This window comes from Anser brachyrhynchus (genome assembly GCF_964034855.1).
Source record: "Anser brachyrhynchus genome assembly, chromosome: 4".
In the NCBI taxonomy this organism is placed as follows: Eukaryota; Metazoa; Chordata; class Aves; order Anseriformes; family Anatidae; genus Anser; species Anser brachyrhynchus.
The window spans coordinates 8,186,615-8,213,790 of NC_137698.1; the positions used below are offsets into that span (position 1 = coordinate 8,186,615).

A 27,176-nucleotide genomic window follows, 5' to 3' on the forward strand; every position below is an offset into this window, starting at 1 on the left:
AAACATCACTCCCCTTCTCACCCATCCAGTAGAAGCGGACTTTGTCTTTTCAGAAACAGGAAAACATGAATCTTCCATCCTGGGGGAAAAACGATCCTGCAGGCAGCTAGACCAGCTGCATACTGCTAATTTTGGGTTTTGTTAATGATTATGAAATGTAACAAAGACAACAAAGAGAAAATAGCTTTTTGAGTTATAAAAGGATCGTTTTTTTTCTTACAATGTACTTACATACTTGTGTACTTGCAGCTGCAATCTGTTTTGCAAAATTACCATATAGTTTACAAGAAACAAAACAGCATGCTTGGATACTGTAATGCTGAGAAGCAGAAAATTGCGTATAAAAGATGTACCTAGGAAAGATTTTTATTAGCAGTAGCATTTGAAGAGCTTTATCCACTGAACAAAATTGCAATTTAGATAAACTGAGGTTAAGTAGCTGGTGTGCTGTGGCCTCTGTCTATTCCTATGAGCTGTTTCCTCTCGCTCCGTCACCTCTCTGTTATAACTTGTGTGGCCTCTGCTCTTACATTCGCTTTGTAAACTCCTTGGGACAAGCACCGCATTTTCTATGTGTCTGTAACACAGCTTGTACGGAGTGCTGGTCCAGGGTTATCATAGTTTTTTATCTGTAATTTATAATTTGTTATCATTGTTGAATTATGACAGTTGTATTGTGCTTTCCTCCTCTCTGTAGAAAAACAGGTAAAACTTCTAGGCTAAAATACTTTTAAAATTAAATTTAATATATGTTTTCAAGTTAAGTTGTTAGAAATAGTCTTACTGTGTACTGTCTATAACTACAGAAGAATGAGTGATAGTTTATTCTAAATCACAGACCTCGCAAAACAGCAAATTCCAAATGATTAATGGGAGCTTCACACAATGACATTGCAGTGGTAAGCGCAGGAAAGAAAAAAGAAAAGAAAAACAAACAAACAGAAAACCACACTTTTGTCTGGACCCTGTGAGCTCAGGTTTTCCAGAACTTCTCTTCAAAAGTAAAGTGTCCCGTAGAACAAACTGTGAGGGACTTCAGACAGTCCACAGACATGACCATGAGGCTGCTTGTAGCCCTGGAACTTTGGGAGGAGCATCCTATGGTTTGTCCCAAAATGATCAGCAGTGCCTATCTGGTTTTAGGAGTAAGATTCATTAGGATAAAATTAGCACAAATAATTTATGTGGGGAGAATGGATCACATACTCTGCTATTTATAATAATAATTATTATTACCAATTTAGCAAGATGTTGGTGTTTCCAATTGTGCTTTCAATCCAGCCAAGACAGAGTACAGTAATTAACCTCTTGTATTTCTGTTACAAATTGTGTATGTGTCCCCCTTTCCTTAGTACACTAAAACAACTTATTAGGGAAGATAAGATTTTTAGCAGCCTGACCTCTTTACTTCTTGGCCTCTGTTTCTCATTTACATACTCTTCATTTCTCAGGTACAAATGCATCTGCATGCATTATGGATGCATCACAGCCAAAAATAGTTCTAATTTCTTGGTTTATACAAAAAGTAGAAGCATTTCCATTCCACTGGGGAGAGAGATGTTAGCATGACTCAGGCATACATTGAATTTGCAGTTGCAAAGTAAGGAAGAAAATTTGTTCCAACCCAGTGTTTTGTGGGCATGGGTAAAAACTGAGTAGAAATCTTATTTAAATTGAACTATAATATTTTATTGCTCCAGGAATTTCTACTCTTTAATCCAGCCTTGGATGATATATATATATATATTTGAAATAAAAGCTTTTACAGTCAAATTTGTGGTTTATCTACATCAATCTGGCTTAACCATTTGAAAAACAATCCTTTAAAATAACCATGTAATTAGACTTTTACAACTACGGGTGCTAGTGATTATCAGCGAATGGCATTGACTTTCAATAGGCCATCCATTCGAATAATTGTTTTCAAAGGAAATTAAGTGTTTAAACACTCTAAAAGGATTTATGTTTTATACTTAAAGGATATTCTCCAGCTTGTTAGAGTTATCACAGGTGAAAAGTAAAGCAGAATGAACACAGAAATTAGGATAGCCCAAATGTGTGTAGGCACTCTGGAGTACTCCCTCTGGTATTACATTGGTGCAGTTACTTGGTGCCTCTTAACCTTTGTTTTGCAAGAAGCTGTGTATTTTAAAGCTGTCAGTCCTGGATATTCAGGAGAAATGCGGAAGAGCACTGGAAGCCAGTCCCTGCTTTGAATAAATGGTAAAGTGAGTAGTTTACCAGATGAGCAAATGTGGACCGAAGCCTTACCCTACAAGCTCAGTTGAACCAGGCAGCCCAAGCTCATCATGTTACCGCTAAATCCAGAAGATGTTTCTACAGGACAAAGGTGTTGGGAGGGAGATGGCTACTTGCAGCTGCGTGACCACCTGGGGTGTCTCTCAGACAGAAAGGAAGCCTGCAGGGGGTCTGTCTGTAAACATGCGTTTTTACCTTGGCAAGAAAGTAAAGACGCGCTGCCCTGCTGCCTAGTAGCATTGCTGTATTTGATAAAGATGATCCCAAACAGAAAATGGAGAGGCACAGCCGGGCTTGGGCTGATAGTGAGAGCTGAGCAATGATAATGTTTTCTAACATGAGTGGTGCTCGTTCGGAGCACCTAGGGGCTGCTAGGGGGAGGCTGAGCTCAGCTCTGAGCATTTCAGCAAACCACTCTTTCTGCCCTTACTGCTTTATCTCCTCTCTTGAGAGTTTAAACTTGTTTGTTCCTCCTTTTGGCACTCCGGCAATTTCTTCCACAGTCACTGGGAGCTCCTCGAGTTTTCCTGTCCCCTTTTGTCACAGCTCTGCACGCAGGCTGGCATTTGGCTGCTCTACATGCTATTCGGCGGGCTGTGGTGTAACAGATAGAAAAGCTAGCAAGCACTGAACTTTTTGAAATAGCAGACTCCATAAAATATTCTGCACAGACACATCTAAAAATATTATTTTGAAATTGAAGTGAAAATTTTTTTTGAAGTTATCAACCATTTATAGAGTGTAGATAGCTTAAATAGCCAAATAAAAATTTGTTGTGACTATAAACAGATTTAATAAAAATGAGCCTCTTAAGCCAGGAGTGTAATGTAAGCCATCCCATTCCTGTGAACTCATTTAGTTTTCATGAATAGCAATTTTACAGTGAAAAAAACCATTCATGAAAGATCTCTCAGTTGCTGTAGAGCCAGGAGCTGGAAGGGAGGCAAATACTTCTTTAATGTTTTAAGAAAGAGCTAAGGAAGAATTGTTAAAACATGAAACATAATTCTCAGAGCTCAGTGGTATAGATAGTGTAGAAATTAATTTTTAAAGGGGCAATCAGTCATTTAGACAAATATGAAGACTGAGCCAGCATATTTCCACAAAGACTGATTATTTCCTGACAAATCTGGCTCAGGAAAGACTTCCAAAAATTGTAGGCGTAATGCAGAGAATACACAGTTTTAATCTGTGTAGATCTGGGAAAATACATTTAATGCAGTGCCGTGTTCTGGACAGGGTTATTCGTTAATCATGTATGAAATTTGTTGTTTTTAAGGACCAAAAATCTCACTGCGTGATTGAAATTGCAGCTGTTGGGGTGCGCTTGCCTGGAAGAAATGGGTCACCCGCTGCAGACTGCATTTGGTTATGCGGGGAAATCCAGCAGACCAAGAAGTGGTCTGAAGGGAAAGTGGCCAGGCAACGTCACAGAATGATGTAAAAGGCACCTGACTGAGCCTGTGTGCACTGAAGAGCGGTCCGATGGATAAAAAACGATGTGATTCCCCCTGAGGGTCAAGAGAAAGGAGTCCTGGCTGTTGTGCTGCTTTGGAAACTTGTTGGAAGTGATGCCTGGGCCTTAATTGCCCCTGGGGAGTTGTGTGTGCCATGAGGGCAGAAGTGTCCTGCCCTCACTGATGGAAACAATCCTAGGATGTGCCAGATCAGAGCCTAGCATCTGAAGAAAGCTGCCTGCTTATTTCCCTGGTTAAGCATGTGCATGGACTGGTAACTGTGTGTGTGTACCAACCTATGGATCCATGAGAAGGTTTTCTGGTCTTTAGTCTGTCCTGACAAAAGGCATCTTAAACCTTAGCTCATGACAGCTAACTTTACGTGCTCCGTGTCAACAAACAATGTCGAGATAAGCTGCTAAATCCAGACAGACATGAATAGATTAACTATGAATAGGTAAACTTGTCATTAGCTTTAAATCAGTCAGGTATGTGACATGTCAGGTAAGACCTGTGGCATCGGCCTAAAAATAGACATCAGTGCACATATATGCAAATATAATGAGGAGATTTTCCAGACACCACCACCATATCGAGAGGACAATTGCCAGCTGTGGAGCAGCATTGTGATTATGGCGTGACCAAGACTAAAAGGTCAGGGGTACATTAATATGTATGAATACAGCTCAAAGCCAAAAGGAATACATATCCTCTTATACAAAAGCCTCCATTTCTCCATCTTTACATCCCGAATTCTGTCTGCTGCTCCCCATATTTGAGGCAACAAAACTAATATGTTAAACAGCTGCTTTTCTCTCTCTCTTTAAAACATATGTATATGTATTTCCTACACTTTTTTTTTTTTTTTTAACAGCTTTGCTTGTGGTAAAAGAATGGGGCTCAACTTTTCTTCATTGGGAGGAAAAAACTTGTACTTGCATTGCAAGTACAACACAGAAAAGGGCAGGTGTAACTTATCATCACCTGAGCTCTACCAAATTTCATACATCTATGTCACTACAGGACACAGCCAGATGATATTTTTGGGAGTTAGTGTCACTCTTCCTCATCAGCTGGCAACCCCCCAGCTATTTTTGAGGTGTACAAGCAAATTCTGATGTTAGCTGTCATTTGTCCTCAACTTAGCTTGCCTTACCATGTTTCCATGTTGTCTGCAGCTTTTATTTTCTTCTGACATCTTCTCCCACAGCAGTGTTTCTGTAGCATGCTCTTTGTATTTTCTCTTGCTGCATGTAGTGCCTGTCATTAATGTGAACATAAACACTGAGGCTCTTAATGATGGCTTTGAGCTGTAACTATTTAATAATAAAAAGCTGTATGTGTTATTAGTGCTCTTACAGCGTGGAGTTGGGAATGGCATAGATCAGAGGAGAACATCTTTCCACTGAAGATGTATTCCCAGAGAAGGCATCTGATAACAACCAGTCATGTCCCGTGACTCTTGATAACTGTACCAGCCTGAGGATTTGGCATTCACAGAATTAAAGCAGGGTCAACATTTTGGAAGCTTTAGCTACCACATTGGTAGAAATAGCTAAGATTGCCATTGCATTAATAATAATAATAATTATTATTATTATTACTATTATTTATTTTTATTTTTATTTTTATTATTTTATTTTAAACTGGCATATGATGCAAAACCAAATTCATTATGAGTTATTTATGCTAAGGCTGGCAGTTGATGTTTTGTTAAGCATAAGTTTCTATTTGGTCCATACCATTACCAGAAGGAAGCTGCTGTCTCTTTTATGCAAATCTGCAGTGTGAGATTTAGTTAATGTTATCTTGTAAAGATCTACTTTTGTAGTGTCTTATGAAATTACGATTCAAGCTTTTATATTGATGGATTAATTTCTCATTGTCTTCCACAGAGTGGGAAAAATCCCTTCTTTTTACAGCTCATTCATTCTTACATTTCCTTCGGTGTCATACCCCACTCTATTAACTCAAAGGCTCCTTTTATTTTATATGCCTTTAAAAAGCAGCAGGCTTCTCTCTTAATCAGTGTTGTCTAGGTTCATCGCTGGAGGGCCTAGGTCATTAGTAATAAAGGTCATTACTTGATGTTTCTAACACAGAGAGACTTTCAGATGATCCCTCCCTCCCTCATTTAATCTCCCAGTGGCTAGAAACAGGTCTGGCCTCCTGTTATTAAAGTTACTTTTTTTTTTTTTTTTAAAGAACAAACTGGTGAACTCCTGAAAACAAAAGGTCTGTAATTGTAGTGGTATGCGCACAATAGATGTGAACGTGTGACAGAGCACATGAGACCTGAAAGCAGGGACATGGGGGAAGAGAGGCAGACGTTTGCTATCACATTCACCCCAGGTTCCTCCAAGGGGCTGAATCAAATGCTGAAGGAAAATCCCACGGAGCCCCGAGGCTGCCATGTCATGCCTGCCCTCATTACCTTACTTCTTAGCTTCGTCTGATTCCTAGCATCCTAATTGAAAAGACACTTTGTAGTAAAAAGATGTGTTTGAATCACTTTGAAAGCCAAGCTCCTCTGGTATTTTTCCCAGCAAATGTTTCTCTTGGATCTTTGAGCTTATTAAACAAAACGATCTTCTGAAGCTTCGTGGAGAGCAGGCGTAACTCTGCTGCCCCCGAATAAGGGCAAAAATAGCAAATTGTAAATGCAGTGTTTTGTCCAGGGTTTTAATCAGCTTGGCTTCTGAATGTTAACTTGTTTCTCACGTTTTCCTTCCCCTTCTTCTTTCATCTTCTGTCATCATCATGTCTGTCTCCACGATTAAACAAATGACATATATTTAGTGGAGTTTTTTTACTTTTTTATTTTATTTTATTTTTAAAGTGAGAATGTTTTTTTTCTCTTTAAAAAAAGTTGTTTTGTTTGTACAGAAATGTAAATGCTCTCTTGGAGTGGGAGAAAGTATTTATAGTAGATCTGGATAAAGCCCTATTCTTGCAATTTTCATTCGATAAGAGCGAGATGGGAGAAGAGTGCAAATTTAATTCCACTTCTTTATCCTCATCCCACTGCTGCTTCTGTTTTGCAGTGCTCAGAGAAGTGTGTGGCTGTTGTTCAGTGGTGAACTGTAGATTTTCTCCTGAAGTATGTGCCATCTGAGGCTTTGCTGGGAGTTATTAAAATACTTTTGAGGGGGCTTTGGGAGAGGGGGCAAGTTAAATGCATGTAACGTGAGACAGGGGTCACATTTAAGGGGCAAAGGGTGACCTAAGGCAAGCACTAATAACTCCTGAAGTCTACATTCATTAAATTTTTGGATAAAATTTAAATTTATTTGGCCACCTGTGTCACTGCTGGGTATGCTCCAGCTTTTCAAATAGCTTCCCTTGTCGAGAGGAGCACAGTGAAAGAGGAGCTTTGCATAAGCTGATCCCAAGCCCTCCCACCTCGTACTTCATCCCCCCTTTCCTTGATGCAGGACTTCACCCAACAGCCTGTAGCATTTTGCTCCCTCCCAGCTGTAACAGCAGAGCTTGTCCTGCAATTCCACATCTACACTTACATTTTTTCCTTTTTTTTTTTTTAAAAAAAAAGGAAAATGCTAACAGAGCAAAGCTTATTGGAAAAATAACAAAAAGAATTGTCAAGCAGACACGTGAAAGGAAGATAAATGTCGATTCTAATGACTTCCAAGAAAATAAATGTTTTGTCGATTTAAAGCCACCTTTCTTCTCCCAGAGCTAGCTTTTAAAGTATTGCTTCATAAGTGCAATTCCTGGACACACACGCAGTTTCTGGAGATCAATGATAAATCATAAACAGTTGCATTTTGAAGAAAGCTTTCTTTCTTTATTAAGAAACGTAGTGGTATATACGATTGCTCTGTTATGCTTCGTACATTCAGAAGCCGGCCCTTAATAAGACTTGGTAGTGATGTTTGCCACATGTATACTTAGGGACCTCAAGAAAGCTTATAAATGCCTCTCTGTGGGTTGGTGTCCTCATTGTGCAGATGGGTCACTTGTGGCAGAGAGATAATAAATGACCTTCTCTGCTTCGTATGACAATTCTGTTTGCCAATTTGCAGGTCTTTGTTCATTCCAGGTTTCAGAATTTCATTTAATCATTCACACGCCTATTTTGGAGACAGGCAAAGTTAAGTGCTCAGTGAAAGGTGAGTCTTGGAAAACTCTCTATCAGTCCAGCAGAAAGTGTGCTATTTTGAAATGGTCTGATTCGCTTGGTGTACAACTATTCTGTGCTGACTTGCATCAAGAGGAGCAAAGCAAACTAAATTAAGTGCTTCTTAGGGGGATCACCTTTTTACATGCCCGAACCTGATATGGGATATTAGCCATTCTCACTGAGAATTGCAGAGGATATTAATTTTAAGAGGTACATTTCTGAAGACTCTTCTAAACAAAGCAAGATGTCAGTTTTATTTCTCCCAAAACACAGAGGTGCTCATGCATCACAGTGTTACTCTGCTCTATGGCATGTAATTTCACTGAGTGGAATCACATTGGGTAGAAATAGCCCCATGATATTCATTTTCTAAATATAGTAATTTGTAGAATTAGTAGAATTTGAATGATTTGCTATTGGCTAATATTACCACTTCCTTGTCTGTGCAGTTAGATATTGTCTTGTTTTATGGAATGACTTCTTTTTTATACTTGGTTTCATTAATATGTAATTAATTTAAAGTAAAATGTAAACTTATGTGGATATTAAAATACATGGTTATCATCTGCATGTGTCTGCATACCACCAAGCTGAGGAAGTGAATAGAATATCAATATTGAAGGCACATTTAATAAGCAAGAACCCAGCATTTATTTGTAAAAATAACTATAGCAAAATAATCCCAATTTTATTGTAAAATTATGAATTAATGTGCATTTCTTCCAGAAATAAAAAACTCTGATGTGTATTGAAAGTAGAAGTATTTCTAACTATACATGGTTTAATGACTCATTAGATGCATTTTTTAAAAAAATATTTTTTTAGTCCTGATTAAAACCCAGCTGTCTTTAAAAATCCCATGCAAATCTAGGTCTGTTAGAAGAAAAAGAAATCACTCAAGCAGAGTGTAAGCTGCTGCTCTCAGGTGAATCTGTAGGTGTAATAAAATGAAATTAAGAGGAGGAAGCTGAAGAGGCTACAATTATTGTTCACTGTGAGAGAAAGTTTCCTTTGCCTGGCACAGCCCCTGCACAGGGCCCAATGAGATTTCCCCAGCCTAGCTGATGCATTTTATGAAACTGAAGCACACTGTACAAGGGGGGAAGAATCCTGCACCAGGACGATGACTGAACTCTAATTTATTTATTTATTTATTTATTTATTTATTTATTTATTTATTTATTTATTTATTTATTTAAGGTTGCATCATGCTTACAGAAAGGTAATCAAGTCAAAAACAACGGGGAGCTTGTTGTAAGCGGTACCTGGAAAGACTGGTATTTAGAATAATGCAGGAAGTATTTTCTGTGGGTGTAAAATTGGCTGCCCAGGCAAAGCTTTTAACAAGCATTAGTGCCTGTTAAATCATATAATCATTTACCTCCAGTGGCTTAGGTCAATCTGTATCCTTCCACAAAAAGATAAAAGCCAATTGATGCATTTTAGGCTGTAGCACTGGTGAGAATGGGTTGCGGGCATGTTGTTTTTGAGCAAGCCCTTGTTTTTATTTATTTATTTATTTATTTATTTATTTATTTATTTATTTATTTATTACCTCTGAAATGCACTGGTTGGTGTTGTGATACCTCGTTATAGCAGGCTGCTGCAGAACAGTTTCTGTCATTTGCTTAGAAACTTGTGGGGTTGCTTCTGATGCAGCTTTTGATTTTTCTGGCTGAAAAGGACAACAAATATAACAAATGTGCCCAAATCACACTTACATTGCCCAGCTAGTGAGTTGAAAGTTACCCCTAACTGCTGCATTCATTTTCATGAGGCTAGTTGCATTCAACTGAAGTTTTATATGTTGCAGGCAAGATAGAGTTTCTTGACCTAAGAATATATTTAAGGATTTAGCCCTGCACCATTTTCCTGGCTGATAACTGCTTGCTAGATGCCTATCAGATCAGAAAAACATGCTGGTGTTTTCTATTATAGACCATTATCAACATAACCATAGCACTACCTTGCAGCTTAGCAAGCAGGCACCGTAATGCAGGCTCTATAAGATCATTTGGGACATCTAATTCATACCGAATTGAAAAAAAGAAAAAAAAAAAAGGGAGAGAGGGAAGGGGGAGGTGTATCAGAGTTGATTCTTTGTGTAACCAGTTGGTAGTAACCTGGGATCTTGCAGTATGTGATCTTTTGTGATTGACCAGAGACTAAAACAGATTTTCACTGGAACTTGCATTTATCCAAATATATACACTACCAGTATTGCTACCAGCTACTGAGCAGGTTTAAAATGAACATGAGGATTTAGAACTGGACTCATCATGTAATCCAGCTGGAGTTTTGGGTAGGCTTTAGGCCCTGATCCAAAACTCTCTGTTCATACTTGCAGACTTCGATTCACATCTGTTTACAGGGGAGCAACAAATGTAAATTGTCATTCTGGTCTCAAAAACAGAATAGTGAAATGTTTTTTTCTTTTTTTTTTTTTTTTCCCTCCCCTCACCTTTTTCCTCCCCTCATCTCCTGCACTTAAAGTTTTGCCCTTATTAGATTATGGGTCTATTATATGGCTGTTCTACCATTAACCTGCACTGGCTCTCTTTGGAGCTAATGAGTGGGGAGGACTTAGAAAGAGAAGTGAAGCAATGAAGATCACATTAATGAAATCCATCTCCAGAGCTGTTACAAGCTTCAAACAGAATGGGAATAAATCGGGGCTCAGGACTCTGGTGTGTAAGAAGCTGTAAAAATGTGATATTTCTGTTTTCTTTAGGAGGTACCATTAAATTCTTAATTGCACTGCCTGAAAGTGCAGTTTAGTAGAAATTATGCTGCTGTGGTGACAGTAGGGATAGCCTACATATTTTTTCACAAACTCTTACTGTGCCACCTTGTCTTGCCTTTGTTTCTTCTAAGCCATGTGTCCTTTGCTAGGCTTTCAACAAATGCAGGGAAAATGCTTATTTTTGCTCCATCGCTAACAGGGAAACAGGCTTCAGGACATAAACTAAAGATACAGCTTAGATTCTTATTTAGGTCAATAAGGGGGGGTGAGGTGGGGTCTTTTCTTTGTGAAGGAAAGACCAAAACTTTTAAGTCAATTTCTAAGGCCCTTTGAATCTGTTGAAGCTATGCAGGGCGTAGAGGGGAGCAAGATTCTTGGGATATCACTGAGGATATCTCATGAGCCCAAGTGTTGCTAACAGCAGGTTGCTGCTGAGCAGGATTTGGTGAGCCACGGTTTCAAACACAAGTCCTTATAGGGCTATTTGGGCCAAATGGATCAAAGTGTTACTGTTGGACCTACTACTACTGTCCACTTCAGTACTCTGCTAAATAACTGTATGTAGATTTAAGTGGAGAACAGATTGGTTACAAAGCAGGAAGTTAACAAAGATAAGTTATCCTCAATATGTCTTTTGAAAACATTTTACTTACAATCTCATTCTACCCCCCAGTTAAAAAAAAAATAAAAATAATAAATTGCTAGCAGAACGTGGAAGCCAGCTCAGTGTTAGATACTTTGGAAAACAAAATCATGTGTTCCTTGAAGATTCAACAAGTACCTAATGAATTCACTCCAAGTAGGTTTTGTTGCTGGTTTTCATCTCTTTATTTTTTTATTTTTTCCCCACTTAAAGGATTTAGGGCTAGGTTACTGGTAGATTTGAGATTATGTTGTGGTTGCTTGCTGTCTCAGTAGCAGCCAACCCAAGATTTGTACTCTGATCAGGTGAACTGTGAACTTTCTTTTGGTCCACTTGTTATTTCCAAATTACCTGTCTTGCTCTTTTAAAGGTTTCCTTTCAGTACATCTATCTAAAGGAGCAGTAGTATAGGGCTTAATAACAGTATTTTCTCCAAACATTTTGGAGCGGATGCAGAAAATCAGTTCACACAGTCATCAGGTCCAAGAATTGTATTTGATATCAGTGAAAAATACAACTGAAAACAAGGGTTTGTCCACTTCAGATTTCTGGAGAAATTACAAATGATGTTATGTATATCCAGACTCGAATAAGGATCTGATATTAATATACAGCCCAGGTTCCATTAGCAGACCAAGATTGCCCTTTATGTAGGAATTAACTGGAGGTTTTCACACAACTGAGCTGGATATTCCTTTCACATTTAAATACTGCGGTATTTTCCTGGAGGATCTATCAAATGTTTAACTACAACATTTGTCACGCACTGTTTCTTTAGGTTGGCACTTGTTTTTTTGACTGAGTCTGTTCTACCGTCAGCAGGGCCAGTCATGATACTAGGGTCTTTAGCTGGGAAAGACATTAGCAGAAACCATAATTGGCATCTCTTTAAAAGAGCATTCAGATTTCCTGAAATGAACCTTTGGTAAAATTTGAATTAATATGTCAGAGTGACATCAAGTAGAGTGGCAGATATGAGCCATACTGTGTTTGTTACTTTTGATTTTTGGCAGAGAGAGGGAAGGCTACGGAAAGGAGTTGTTTGTTAGGTTATTCAATCAACCGGTTTCAGTGACTCCAGGAGAGTTTTGAATGGCAGCCAGCACTCTGGAAATTATTATTATTATTAGTCCAACATTGGTTACTTCTGAAGCGAATGCTATCATGCTCCTATTCAATAACATATGCGCTGTTTTATTTCAAATCACCACTACTTGAGAACATAATCTTTTGGGAGATGTTTTTGCTTCAAGAATAAAGCCTGCATATGGATACAACAGTTATTTAATACTATAAATGTTTGTGTATCTCTGTGCTGGGCAAAATGGCTTTCCACATAAAAATGACAGATTTTTTATCTGATATTAAAAAAGCAAATCTGGTATAGAAAACAGTGTATGTCTAGACAAACCCAAGACAGCTTCTCTGTAGTTTAAGGTGACAATATTTCTGCATGTTCTGTAACAAGTTTTCTTTGTGATTTCAGGGGTATAAAAGGAGAGGATGGAGGAACAGAAAGTCATTCTAGGATGTTGAGGCAGAGACCAAGATAGCTTTCTTGAATGTGTCCAGCTTGGCTTTAGCTACCTATAGAAGTGGATGACACCTCCCAGGGTTCATGTGCGGCCCTGCCAAGCTGGCATTTTGGCATGAGGACTATGACTGCCATAACAGATATAGAAGGGAATGGTAGGAGGAGGCTTGAAAACAACAGAGGAAAAAGAAAGGGAAACAAATTTAAAATTATAAAAAGAAATCAAACAGTTAAAGGGAAGTGTTATTTTGGAATGTCTACTGATTTTACCTAATGTCTAGTAGGGACTTTCCATGGAAAACGTGTAGCAAAGCCTTGGTATTCAGTGAATGCGATGATAGGAAATATAAAGCAGTAGATATATAGAGCTCAACTCCTAAACGTTATAGTAACTTGCATTAGTAAAATACGTAGATGAATAGGTAAGGAATAGAGATGATATGGCAATCTGAAGGTAAAAAGTAAAATTCAAAGTCAGAATGAAGGGTGCTTTATGTTAAACGCCTATAAAGGGTATGAAATGCAGGATAGTTGGCAGCTGAATAATGTAATAGAGCAGGGATTACTGAGATATCATACATTTCAGAGTCATAAATATGTCTGAGATATGCTTAAAGTACCTTTTACAACATTTGTCTGCATTTTTTTTTCCTGATGAAACATTTTTCCTTTTGAAGGGGTGAAAACATTCATGAAAAAGTTTCATTTCCCTCCAGAATATAACTTTACAGGTACACAAATCCTCTGTTGTTTCTAGGTATATATATATTTTTCCTTCTCCTATTTGAATTTCAAACTGAAAGGGAATAGGGAAAAAAAAAAAAAAAAGCGGTGCAAATGTTTTATTTACTCAAAATCCTCCAGAGAAAAATAAGAGTTAAAATAAATTTTACTTTGGTTCAAAAGTTTTGTTTTGGTTTCAAATTTGTACTATTTTTTTCCCAATTTTCCTTTGAGTAATTCTTTTCAGGTTCATTGTCTAGGAAAATGAAATTATCATAACAATTTTTTCTTTTTCTCTTGCTGGATATAATATGTCTGACACACACACAAAAAAATAGTAGTGCTCTTGGAGGAAAAAAAGAAAAAAAGAGGTAATGAACAATTATATAATTAATTAAAAATGTAGGCAGTAACAAAAAAGAATATCGGAAGTCAGGAAGATCAAGATGTGTATATAAATAATTGCATATGTGGTAATAAAAGGTACTAGATTTTGGATGCTAAGCATTCGGCTGTGCTTCTGGATTCAGTTATATTTGCCAGTTGTTAAAGGAATTATAACTTATGCTGTGGTATTGCACAGAAGCAAAAGTCCTGGATCACGGTCAGACTGCTAGGTGAAATTGGGTAGAAAATTAAAAGATGGTTCAAGCTCTTCTCTCAATCAGTTCTTTTTTTTTTTCTCTTTTTTTTTTCTCTTTTTTTTTTTCTTATGTTTTTCTTCTTTTTTTTTATTAATAGATTTTGGTGATTTTATAAGAGTCAGAAATGTAGCGTGGTGATTTTTGGGATGAGTTCACTAGAAATAAAGCCACATGGACAGACTGCTGCATCTTTGTAGCCTTCGACTGAGTTAGAAGAACTCTGCACTGGTGTAAGCAATTGCAGGGTCTGGCTTTTGCAGTTAGGACTAAAAATTCCTGGTTTTGGTGTTAATCTATTTATGTATGAATATTTAAAAGTTCTTAGAGCGTTAAAAAAGGAGATTTTCTTTTTCTTTTTCTTTTTTTTTTTTTTAGGACAATTAAACTGCAGAAATTTTCAAAGGAGATAGATAGCATTCTGAAGTTGGATTTGGGTACAAATCTATTTTTAAAATTTCTGAGCTATGAGGCTGCAGTAAGAGGCAAACACTGAGTATATGGAGGTGTTGTAATAAGAAGAAGAGGGAGCAAAGTGACCACGTAGTCTTTAAAGAACGAATGTATGCTCTAATTTTTCGGTGCCCCCAGTGCTCTGCTTTCATTCAGCATCACAAAGAGTTTCTCTTAATGCAAACACTGGTTCCAGAGTTATAGAAGCAAGGGGGTTAGCAGACAGCCTCATTGACCTGAGGAAATGAAAATAAGCAATAGCAGTAATCACTGAAAAACAGCAGGAATGTAAGCTATGGCAGTGGTGGCTGATCTGTGAACTGTTTACAAAGGTTAGTAAAAATGTAATAAAAAGATGTGAAAAGTATTTGTAAGTATTTATAAATGGCAACAGCTTTTCCAAAGAAAGAACACGGCACAAAGGCAGTCTCTGCTTCTAGGCGATGATAAGTAAATGGGGGATGAGGATTAGCAGCAGCCGAGAAGCAGCCGAACAGCCGATAGAGGGTTTGTCCTTACGGAGACAGTGTCAGTGACCCAACAAAACCTGTGGGAATAAAGCAGGAGAGAACAAGCTTCTCCCTCTGGCTTGTCCACCCAGGAGCACGTGGCAGCTCAGAGGGAAGAGCAGCAGCTATTACCACAGCTGTGCTGCTACCCAAAGCTCTTGGTTCCTCACTGCTACCTGTGCTCGCATCTACCAGCATAAGGCTGACAAAGACTTCGTCTGGTTTTCAGGTTAATATTTTTACTAATGGTGATGGATAATTATAGGCATCTCTAAAGGACGCATGTCTCTAAATGTGTTTTTTCCATTCCTGTCCATACTAAGGTGCCTGAAACACTCAAACACCTCACCTCCTCCTGTTTGAAGAGCTAGCTTGAAGCAGGCTCTCATCCAGAAGCCCTGTTTGACACGAGTTGGCTCAGTTTTTGGAGCTGTCTCAATGTCACCTGTGGGGACTCTTTTCTGTACCCACAGGTCGATAGCAGACCTATCACCCCCAATTCAGCATCTTTTCCTCTCATCTTTGGAAGATTCCCAGTCCTCTCCCCCACTATTTCTTGAAAGGCTAAAGAAAGAGAAGAGTCTCAGTGTTTGGTAATAAAGCACGTGTTATATGCTTCTCGTCATTCCTTTCAGCAGCAGTTCAAGGACTTGAGGTAGCAAAGACGGATAGGTACAGTATAAACAAAGATGACAGGCAAGGAGAAAGCATCAGTTAAAAAGGGCTGTGGGGTTTTTCATAACGTTTGTCATTAGATGTAAGAAACTTCATGTAATTTATTAGCTTCCTTCTTCCCTTTTTTTGTTTCCCTTCTGAGGAAAAGCCTGTGATCTGATTGTTTTCAGAAGCTGTTGCTATTGGAAAGGATGCTAAGAACTCCCGTGGGCTGCATTCTCATAGCAAGGAAGTCACGTGTGTCAGGTGGAAGTCTGACCCAAAAAAAGAAAGGGTTATTTCATTTTCTGAAGCTTAAGAAATATACATTTCCAGTAGAAGGTGACAAATTCCAAACGAAATAAACGAGTTACCCCTGGCAGTCGTGCAGTTCACCTTGGATGCATGCGTGCACTCCATTTCAGCTGCCATCCCTCCTCCCTCCCTCTCCCCAGCCTTCCTTTGTTGCTGATTTCAGGCCTGGTGTTCACCAGGCTTGTTCCCTTTCAAGGACACCACAACACAATAAAGACACAGGGCAAAGTTTCCACACGGTACAAATTTTTATCTGGCTTCACAGAAAGAGCAAAGCTCATGAGAAATGCATGGAAATAATTGTTAAACTCAAAAAAAGCTGATCTTACTAATTTACCGGGCCTGACATGTCTGAACGTTGGAGGGGAAACAATCATACAAATCAGATTTTCTGCCAGCAGCACGTTGCTTTGCCAACTGTGGTACCCAGGTGCAGGTGCCTCTTTCCAAACTCCTGACCATTAGAGGCTGAATTACCAGGGTGGTGAGGGAGACAGTCTGCAGGCGCTGGAATTACAGCTGCAATAGTGACAAAGCTGTCCTGCCAGCCACTGGAGGAACTGCCTGGGCACTTCCAGGAAAGGAAACCTTTTCCAGTGATCTCCTTCAAAGTTCCTCCTTTTTTTGGATTCTCCTTTTTTTTTTTTTTTTTTTCCCTCAGGTATGGAGGCAGTAGATACGCTTGAAAGAATTGTAAGGGAAAATAAAAAACAGTGGGAAAAAAAAAAACACAAAGAGAAAGAGGCTTTAGTTTTAACTGCATTTCATTCCTCTGGTTATTTTATTTATCTAATTACCTTATTATTCAAGAGATGTCAGACTCCAAGATGAAAATCCTGGAGAGAAAAAGGATGCACAACCATGCTCCTGTCTTCCAGCTGGCCTGTACCTCATGTCTCTCTAATTTTGTTTCTTTAAGAAAATAGGCTTTGTTAAAAAAAAAGAAAAAAAAAAAGACAACAAAAATATTGGATTGCCTTCACCAATTGAATTTCTCATCATTGACTTCATATTTTGATAGGCAATGCTTCAGATGGAGGACGATGTGGATGGCACTGGATTTCGTGGCAGAAGGAAAGAGTGCAGGAGATTACTCCCCAGTTCACTTGATTTTTACCTGATGATTTACAAGGTATGTAAATGAGGAGACAGCCACAGAAGGTACCTTTAATGGCATCTTAATGCATCATGGAATTTACGACAGGGCATGAATAGCTTGTGCACTCAACTGTTGGAAGCAGATGCTGCCATAATTCTACTTAATACTTAAAAGCAAAATAAAGCATATTGTTTTTTTTTGTAGAAATGTTTATGAAACATTAATAAGAATAACGTGTACCATTCAGTGCTGGACATATACTGTGAAATCCTCTCTTATAAATATTGATGAGGGTGACATTTGGGTTCACCGGATAAATTGATTTAAAGTAGCACTTCTGAGATTCTCCGTCATTTCTTCCCCTTTTAGTCATATTGGGATCCTTAAAAGAGAGGTAGAATAGCAAGGATTCTGTATCAAACATATCTAACATAAAAGCATCTTTCAGTTAGGGAAAGACTTACAGTTGATCGGGTAGTAGAACAGGATGTTTAGTAGTTTGAAACAAGGACTTTTCACTCATATTTCACTACTGGTACAAAAAGCGTTAGTGAACTTCATTAAATCTGATGTCATGCATATAAATATATATACTTTAGATTATATATATAAAGATAAGTATATATGTAAAGTTATATATAAAGATACAAATAAAACCTTGTTTTGTGATGTTTCTTATTTTCCATATAAACTCTTGCAAAATATGCACTTTTCTACAGGTAATTGAAGTGTTCAAATTACTTGTTAACTATTATCATTTTTTTTTTTCTTCAAGGAATGTTGTATATTTGCAAAAGAAGCCTTTGTCCACTTTTCTGTATAAATTTGATTTACTGATTGCAAAGATTATAGTCTTTCTTTCTCTTCTAAGTAGAATGACAAGACTTTCCATCATGCTATTTTCATTAGGGTGACAGCCTTTCAATCCACACATCTCCGACATTTTTGACAATGGTACTTGGCTGCCAACAAAATATTTTGCTACCTTTTTCTGGTTAAAATTGGAGATTCAAGCTGTGCAATTTTTTGTTTTCCTTTTCCTTCCCCTGACTTTCTCTTTTGGCAGCTTAAAATCTGTCTTAATTGCTAATTATCCTTTACTATTTGTAGTCTATTATTTCATAATATCCTGAAATGCACAGAAAAATGTTAAGGTTTTGATAGGTTTCGTTGCTGTATCTTTTATTTCATATAAAGAATTAACTCCTGGAAAAACTATACACTAAATCTTAAACTTCTTGAAGAACATTGCAAGTGGTTCAGTGAAATTGGATGTAGCAGAAGGTATGCTATTTATGAGCTTCAAACGAACCACAATAAAATATCTGAGCTTGAATGAGCACCTTAGTACAAAGCCTGTGGGAAACATCTCTGGAGATGCTTAAAGCACTTGGGCAAGGTGAAATGTCTACCAGAGCTTGTAGCACAGCAACCTGCCAGGATCTGTTCTAAACATTGTAAATCGTGATAATTTTAACTGTTTTGAAAAATGGGCTTTTCTCTCCTTGGAAAGGTATGAATTTCTGGTGAAAAATCAAACTGTCATTTTTTGGTATAAATTTTTAATATTTGTATTTGGGATCACTGTTGTGATATCTCGGAGGAGTCATACTTCAGTGGTTCATGTGTCCATCTATATTGCTTATGTACTCCCAGCCAATTTACATATTCCAGAAGGCATCACAGCCTTTCCTTCAAGCATCTAGCACCTATTGAAGAATGAAGGTATGGGGTAATTTATCTCTAACTGCTGTGAAATGCTCTAGTGACATGTCTAAATCAAAAGAGTTTTATTTCCCAGATATTGTTTTGATGGAAAAATGTGAAAAGCAGACACTTAAATTTAGTTGAACTGACAGTTTCCTGTCAAATGATTTTGTGGAAAAGCACATAGGTGCCACTGGCTCTTGCAACATCCCTGCTGAGCTGCCAGTTAGAGAGGGGGAGGCTCAAATGGCATTTCTTGTGCTAATAAATAAGAAATTTGTGTGGAGCATTAACCCAGGAAGGGAAAGAAGCCCAGGTTGTTCCTTTCAGGGTGGAGTTGGAGCTATGAACATGCAGAGTTCTTGTCTGCTTAATTCAGTGGGAACACGACTGTTAAGAGTTATAACTTACTAATACGATGTGTAAGTTCTCTTGCTTTAAATGTAGTTTCATTAGGGGAATCTACACAGTGTTGGCAAAAATTAATACTGACTCAATGATACTATGTAACAAAGTTATATTTCAGAAAGAGCTGACTGTTGCACATTTAATCCAGCAATATTTCTGAAAGAGAATGAAATTTCTAGCTTAGTGCATTGTAAAGTTTCTAAAAGTTAAAATGAGGTACATTTCAAATACGTGGGAAGGAAACTAAATAAAAAAGCAGCTGAGTCATAGTTTGTACACTCGGAGAAGTATGTAAATATTAGTTTGTATACTGTTTCCTATGATTTGATATTAAATAATTTGTTTGCTAATAGGAGTGTGGAAGTGCCATAAATACAAATAATGTCATGTTAGTTGCAAAAAAAGTATATAAGAGAAGATATGATTTAGCAAGGGATTTGAGAGGTTCAGCAAAGTGACCTAGTGTATTTTCCATCCTTGATTTGTAACAATCTTATTTTCTAATTTCATGAAGCTTGGCTCTGATATGAAGCGCTTTTGAATCATTTGTTTTCTCCCAACTAAATCTCACTGAAGTGTTTTCTTTTATTATTCTTTTTTTCCTTTTTTTTTCCCTTCTTCTATTTGTCTTTTCTCTCTCTCTGTCTCCTTTTATTTTTATTTTTATTTTTATTTTTATTTTTATTTTTATTTTTATTTTTATTTTTATTTTTATTTTTATTTTTATTTTTATTTTTATTTATTTTTATTTTTATTTTTATTTTTATTTTTATTTTTATTTTTATTTTTATTTTTATTTTTTTATTTTTATTTTTATTTTTATTTTTATATTTTTATTTTTATTTTTATTTTTATTTTTTTCTTCTTTTTCTTATGGTGGGAGCCAGAGAAGATGGACAAGACAATGTGGATAGTTAGTGTACTGTAATTGTAATAATGTGAGAGCTCGATTAAATTTAATTAAACAGGTTTAATGACAAAAATGTTAATGCTGTATTGGTTTATTATTAAGTTCAAGCCTTAATGTGATTATTTTTACTAATTAATTCAAGGCTGCTACAAGCCTTCAGTCTGCAAATTATCTTGATTACAGAAGACCCCTGAAAATGAAGAATATCTATGAACATTTGTGGTCCTTGCATTGAGTTTCAATAGAGTGCTTGTAACCAGGATTTGACTCATTCCCACAAAAAGGGTTTGAATGATCCAGCAAGGAGAAGCAAAGAATTGTATAAGCCCTGTCTGGATGGCACACTCTTTATACTCTGTGTGTGTGTGTGTAATAAGAGAAATTCAATTACTTGGCAACACAGTGAGTTTACCATTCGACAGAGTCCAAAACAAAGAAGCTCAAAATTATAAGAAAGGGATAATAAAGCCCAAAGCAAAATTCACTCTCAAATAATTATTGTTCTCATTAACTCTTATTGAGTTCTGCAAATGGTATTAACACGCTGATATGGTAATGCTGTGAATATATTCCATTAGCAGGATATACCTGCTAAGAAAATTAACATGTTCTTGCTTCTAGGTAGACTGTCATAATTCCTGTTACTTTCCGGTTAATTTTTTTAAGAAAAAAGAAAAAGTGAAAATAAAGAAAAAAAGTACAGTTAAATATTAAATAATTATTTTATACATAAAGGATCCATAAGGATCCATAATTATTTAGAGAGGTCCAAACTCTTTCTGTAGCACTGTGGGTTCCTTGTTTCTATTTTGCATGCTTGGTTAAAGGGTTTACTCGCCTCTGGTAAAGGGCAGGCTGCATTTCTTATTTCCAGAGACATTTGGAAATTGAAGCTTCATATTTGCTGAGAGTCCCAAGAGGCACTGCATGAGAGAGGTGTTCAGGGTGCTCTATCACACTCCTCGCAGCATTTTCACACGGGCTGCCCAAGGACCAGAGCAGGAGGGTAGCACTGAGCCAGAAAGCCAGGAGCTGGGTGAGGTACTGCAGCGTTTGCTGTCCTAGTGTACAGACTGTCCTATCAGTAGAAATGCGGGCAAAATGCAGCAGGAATGGGGAGCTGCCCCCATCCTTGTTGTCTCTGCGTTGGGATTATTTCTGGCTCCCCAATGTCTGTGCACTTTTGTCTCATAAATGTTAGTAAAGTAAATCTCACACCTCTGACAGCATTGTTGATGTGCTAGCACCGGATTTTTTTCTTTTACTATTTTACCTGTTAACCTTTTTTGTTATAGGTGCACATTACAGAGGTGGCTATCAACTAATTCAGACAGATTCTCTATTCATGGTAGATGTACTGATTTGCACTGATTTATTTGAAAACTCATAATTAAAGCCTTGTACTGAGGTATTAAACATTATTTTTTAAGTGTTTGTATTAGTTTAGACTGCATTTGTGTCTGATGCCATCAAAAGCCTAAATTCTTCACAGAAAGAAAACAAATAGTAAAGGCCGGTTTCTTTTTTTAGATAAGTATCTAAGCGTTTGGAAGTTTATCTAATATTAATCTAGGTTTAGGGAACCTTTTCCTGATCAAAAAGTATACCTTTCAAATAGTTCTGGAAGCCAGAAAATACACGCTTCAGTGTTACTGAGACATCCTCCTCTACTCCCAACCGTTTGAGTTCGTAAATGGACTACAGGTTGCCTCTTGCCCTCCATGCAGTATAATCTCCTAATGTGTTAGAGCTACAAAATTGGGTAAGAAATCTTCCTAGAACAGGCTGGAAGCTTTTTATACGTCTGAAGCTTTCCTGTTTCTGATCAGATAAAGAAAGTCAATGAGGCAACAACCCCTGAGGTAAAATAATACAGCTTTGACTTTCAAAGCTACGCTTAATACTGTAGCATTTAGATCTCAGAAGATTCTGGTATTACAGCATTTCTGTAGTCCTAACTCAAACCAGAAGGTTGTGCACTTGCCTGTAGACATACACTAACAGATCACTTGAGACAGGGAAATAGTTCAACCCTTCTTATGCCTTCAGGAGAAAAAAAAAATCATCTGATTCCTGTAGACCTTGTTTTGGGCAAGATCTCACCCAGTTATTTATCAGATTTAATTTGGCTTTTTAACAATAAAAGTTGACTGAAACAAGGTTGCTACCACATTTCTGGCACATTTCTGGGGGCCTTGCAGAATCTGTAAGAGAGCACTTTTTATTGTAATTATTTTGGATTTAAGTGATATTGGCCACTATTTTCAAGCTTAGGCAACAGAACTTTGGGTCAGCTTGGTCTTTTGGTTGAAATGAGATTAATACTTTTTTTCTTGATATTGCTGTCATACTTTCATACTTGTTTTGTATGAGAGTTATGCTGTTTGTAAATAACCCAGTGAATATGATTTAGTATACTGAAATTTCTGCTGGTTTTCCGCTCTCATCACTACTTTCTCTAATTGATGGACAAAATGAATCAACTTGTCTAGTTGTATGGATTTCTTTCTAAATTCTCTGAAGATTTGTGCATACTGTGAATAGAATTTGGCAACATTTTTCAGGTCTATGGTATTCAAGCAAGATGTACATTGTACTCTGAAGTTAGAGAATACTTTCAAAAAGAAAGAAAAAAACAGGAAAAGGTGCTTTTCTCCCTTGAATTTTATTTTGCAGCACCAAAGTGAGTGCCAGCACATCCTCTTTCAGCTATTCCAAGTGAGATCCAAATGCCTGGGACATTGAGTGAATTCAAACTTCCAAGGGCTATGAATTTTAGTGCAAATGTGAATTATATGTAATGGAGTTGGTTCCAAGGGAGCAGTAAAAATCTCTCTTATGACAAAAAAGCTACTGTTGGTCTGTCTTTGACTACAACTTCAGTAGCAGACTACAGGCTACTAGGTTCAGTCAAATAGCGATCTTATGTCTGGAAATGCAAGAGCACATTCTCAGCTTGAGGCAAGAGGTTTTACCAGTTCACTTCCCATTAGGAGGAGTTGGATAGCTAAACCAAAAGCACCTCCAGTTTGAATATACCCCTGAAAATCATTTATGAATATTGAAAACATCTCAAAATTTTCATATGCCTTTCCCCAGTCAGTTCATGTTTCCATTTGTAATATCACACATGGAAGTGGGAAGTTGGCTACGCCATTTGTAAAGGCACAGGTAGATTACAGATGTTCAGCTTTGATCTTTCTTTAGATACATGCTCAGAATATAAAAAATATCTTTGGCAGATAAAAGGAAGAGCCAGCACATGAAATTTTAAACCAAGAGGGACCTATGAGATCATCTGGTTTGATTATCTGCATGATACATTCCAGAAAAACTCATGTAGTAACTTGGACATTCGGAACACTTTTGCAATGAAGACTAAAAGTGATGTTAGAAACAATGCAGATTTGACTGCATCAAGTGAAATGCACATGATACATGCTTAATTTCAAAGAACTTAAAACCAAAAAGGGAACCTTAGGCTATGTGTATTGATTTGAGTGATTATATATAGCCAGTTAGTTTTTCTTGAAGCTTCTGTGAGTGCCAGAAAAGTATATATTTTTATTTTTTTATGTTTTATTTTATTGTCTTCCAGAAAGTTTTCAGGTCAATCATTTCTTATTAAAAGCCTGTGCATAATTTCCAGTAAAGTATTGGGATAGGGTAGGAACGGGAGTGATTTAGTCTTTTTGTTTGAAGCTGTTCCACTGTGTTCAATGTAATTGGAGGTTATGAGGCCAAAGAATAATATCTACAATCTACTGGATAAGTCTGTAACCACTGAGGTTTGAGGCAAAAAGACTTGTATTCTCATCATTGTTCTAAAATATGAGTGAATTATTTTATTTTATTATTTATTTTATTTTATTTTATTTTATTTTATTTTATTTTATTTTATTTTATTATTTTCTGTCCCATGCCACATAAGTATGTAACAACAGTCTGAGAAGAGACTGGAATTGGAGAGTCTCCAGATTCAAGGTTTATTTCAGGCTGCATAGCCCTATTCAGTCTTGCTCTCACTGTCTTAAAACTTGATTTTATTTACATATATAAAATATGTATTTCATAAAGAGTTGAACAGTTTCAGGAAGGAGAGGTGAGTCTGTCCTGTCCAACCTCCTGGGAAATGTGAACTATGCACTGAGGAGGCTGCAATTCCTCTTGCACCTGGAGAGTTTTAATTTCAAAAATGTAGATGTTTATGGATTGTACAGGCTTAGATGATCAGTGACCAGGGAATTTGAGAAGCAGTTTTGGAATTAGGGCAAGACAATGGGAATTCGGTTGGATTTAGGCAACCATCTCCTTAATGTAGCTGTAGGGTCTCTGTGGATAAGGTTATATAACTATGGGTGGAGAATTTAAGTGCAAAATTCCTGCAATTCTTAGTAATAAGAGAGAGAAGGGAAAATGGCATGTGCTTCAGTGCATACCTGTGATAACTAAGAGGTTTTGAAAGAACTCTGAGGCCTATTTAAGATTATCTACTGTCACAATTTATACCTGCAAACTGAATTATTATATGTACATATATAGTGAGATTTCTTTTTATGCATTTTTGTGTAGTTGCTTGATATGAACACATAAATCTGTGTGGGATGCATGAGCAGGTACAGAAGCAATTCCAAGCCAGTACCAGGAAATTGTTTTTCCTAAAAATTGACCCCCAAATGTTTCAATTTTAATGCAGTGAGGACCTAATTCAAACTTATGCCTGTCAGTGGGGAGATTCTCATTGGTTTAAATGGACTTTTAATGAGACTTCCAAACGCCTGGGGAAAAAATGCTTTAATTTGGTAAAGAAAATTCAGCATCAAGGACTCACTTAACCAGAGGAGTTTTATCTTCACTCAGGCTCATTACATTGTTCTGTCATTAATAATCACAGTGCAAAGTAATTGAATTTGTAATGGTATTACATGGGCCTGTGTCTAGTCCATTGTGCAAGATTTTTTTCTTTTGGCTTGATTTGGTTCCCATCACAAGACACTGCGAGCAGTTTTATTGTGCTATTTGTCAAACAGTGATGAATTGCTATTACTTAGCAGGTGAACTGTGCCATACTGAAAATGAATGTGGGGAGGAGCAAGTGCAGATCTCAAATTACCTGCTCTATTATGTAAATTGCAGGTAGTTGGTGGTGAGTGTCCTACAAAATGGATGGGTTGGCTAAAATCATGCCAGTGCTGCTTTGTAATGCATGCCAAGAAGAATCACGCATAGAACTGGAAGCTGTAAGTTTCCAGGTGTGCTTACAATACTTGATTTCTCTTAAATGAAATTAGTATATTTGATTGAAAATATCAGAGTTTAAAGAATTCTCTCCTAGCTTCAGTTTTGTAGAGAGGAGTAGAAAATATATTGTTCTCTCAGCTTGTTATTTTTATTCTCATTAGCCAACTGCAAACTTTGATTCCATGTTGTATAAGCAATCTGAATTAATTTCACACTAGGCAGGATTTAAACCAAACAGTGCTCTAAAACTGTGTATATTAAATACCTATATAAATATGTGTGTTTTTTATTGAAGTGGTGACCTTTTGAAACATTGTGGAGAAGCTCTGAAAACGTTATATAAGATTTTATGTAGGTAGGAAAATAGCAGTCTCTTTAAGAGCCATCTACTTTGTCTCTTTTACTACTATTTCTTCTATGACTGCTAAAACTGTATTTGCTTTTATTTACTTAAAAGTTGATTTACTGGATAGCTTCATATGATGTGCATCTCACTGTATTGTGGGCCTCAAGAGGCTTTGACAGCCTGGAGGTCTTATTTCAACTTGTTTCAGATGGGCACTTGTAATATGAGATATTCAATCCTAAATAGTAGATAGCAGCAGTGAGTAGCTTCCATCTCAATTTAAGAAATAATGAAAGCTCTAGGAAATTAGAGACCAAAAGTTTCTAAAAGCAGAACATTAGTACATGGCTAGTGAAACTGGCAACTTATTCTAGCTGCTTGAATTTATAAACCCCTTGAGTTTTATAATTTGTATTTATATTTTTCCAGACCAGTAATTAAATTTCTGAGACTTTATATGCATAAAGCCAATAAAATTATCACACAGAGCATATTTAAAGGCCTTTCAAGCTATCCATTATTATGGTGAGTAAGCTCGTGCCACAGTAAATGGGCACTGATGATGAACTGTGGTTGTCCAGCAGTTATGAAGAGCAGACTGAATTTATGCTGGAGGCAAACCTGAGGAAGCATCAGCACCTGCCTGTGGAAGATCCCTACTTTACACTGTGCAAGCTATAACTCAAATAATTGCCATTAGGGAGACACTTCACCACAAAGCCTGCAGTACTATTCAAACGCATTTGTAAACCAGTGCAGCTCTGCTGTTTTTTTTTTTAACCAGTGTAAATTGAAATAACTTCAGCATAAAACACATAAGCCTTCTTGATTTACAATGAATAAAATATATAATGGAAGAAGATGGTATTTCCAATAGATAAATTTAGTAGGGAAACATAATAGTAAAAATAATTCAGATAGTTTGTTGCTGGTTAATCCATGGATGCAGGACGACGAGTGTTAGAGCTTGCTGATTGTTCACTGGCATGTTTTGGATAGTCAAGTGGTCAATAAACAGAGTTGTCTCATTTGGATTCTGTACAAAGTACCAGAGACAACACCAAATGATCTGTTCACTTGGAGCAGAGAACACTGGATGCAAATACTGGTCTTTTTCTCGTTTTCTCATTTTCTATCATATTGCTGAGTGTCTCACTGTAAATGAAGAAGTATTGCTAAAAACATTTGGAGACTTCTTCAGTCAGAGTTTTCTACAAAAGTGAAATTGAGCACCAAAGGAAAAAATGGGCAATGGTATTTTCCTCATGAAATTATTTTTATCTGGGGAATGTCTGTGAGGAATCTTTTATCTGTTTCAGAGCAGAATTTAATCATTTCAACTGAAAAAAAAAAGTAATAGTAAATATGAAGTAGTAGGATATGTCATGAGTTT

General features: G+C 37.0%; 1 protein-coding gene across 1 annotated transcript in view; it reads left to right on the forward strand.

Moving 5' to 3' along the window:
• LOC308193890 (uncharacterized protein) overlaps positions 1 to 27,176 on the forward strand; it is a 430,978-nt gene that overhangs the window by 373,754 nt on the left and 30,048 nt on the right. Inside the window, exon 4 of the mRNA XM_080588988.1 lies at positions 17,094 to 17,204. Coding sequence (XP_080445114.1) covers positions 17,094 to 17,193 — 100 coding nt within the window. The 3' untranslated portion in view covers positions 17,194 to 17,204. The remainder of the gene's footprint in view (positions 1 to 17,093; positions 17,205 to 27,176) is intronic.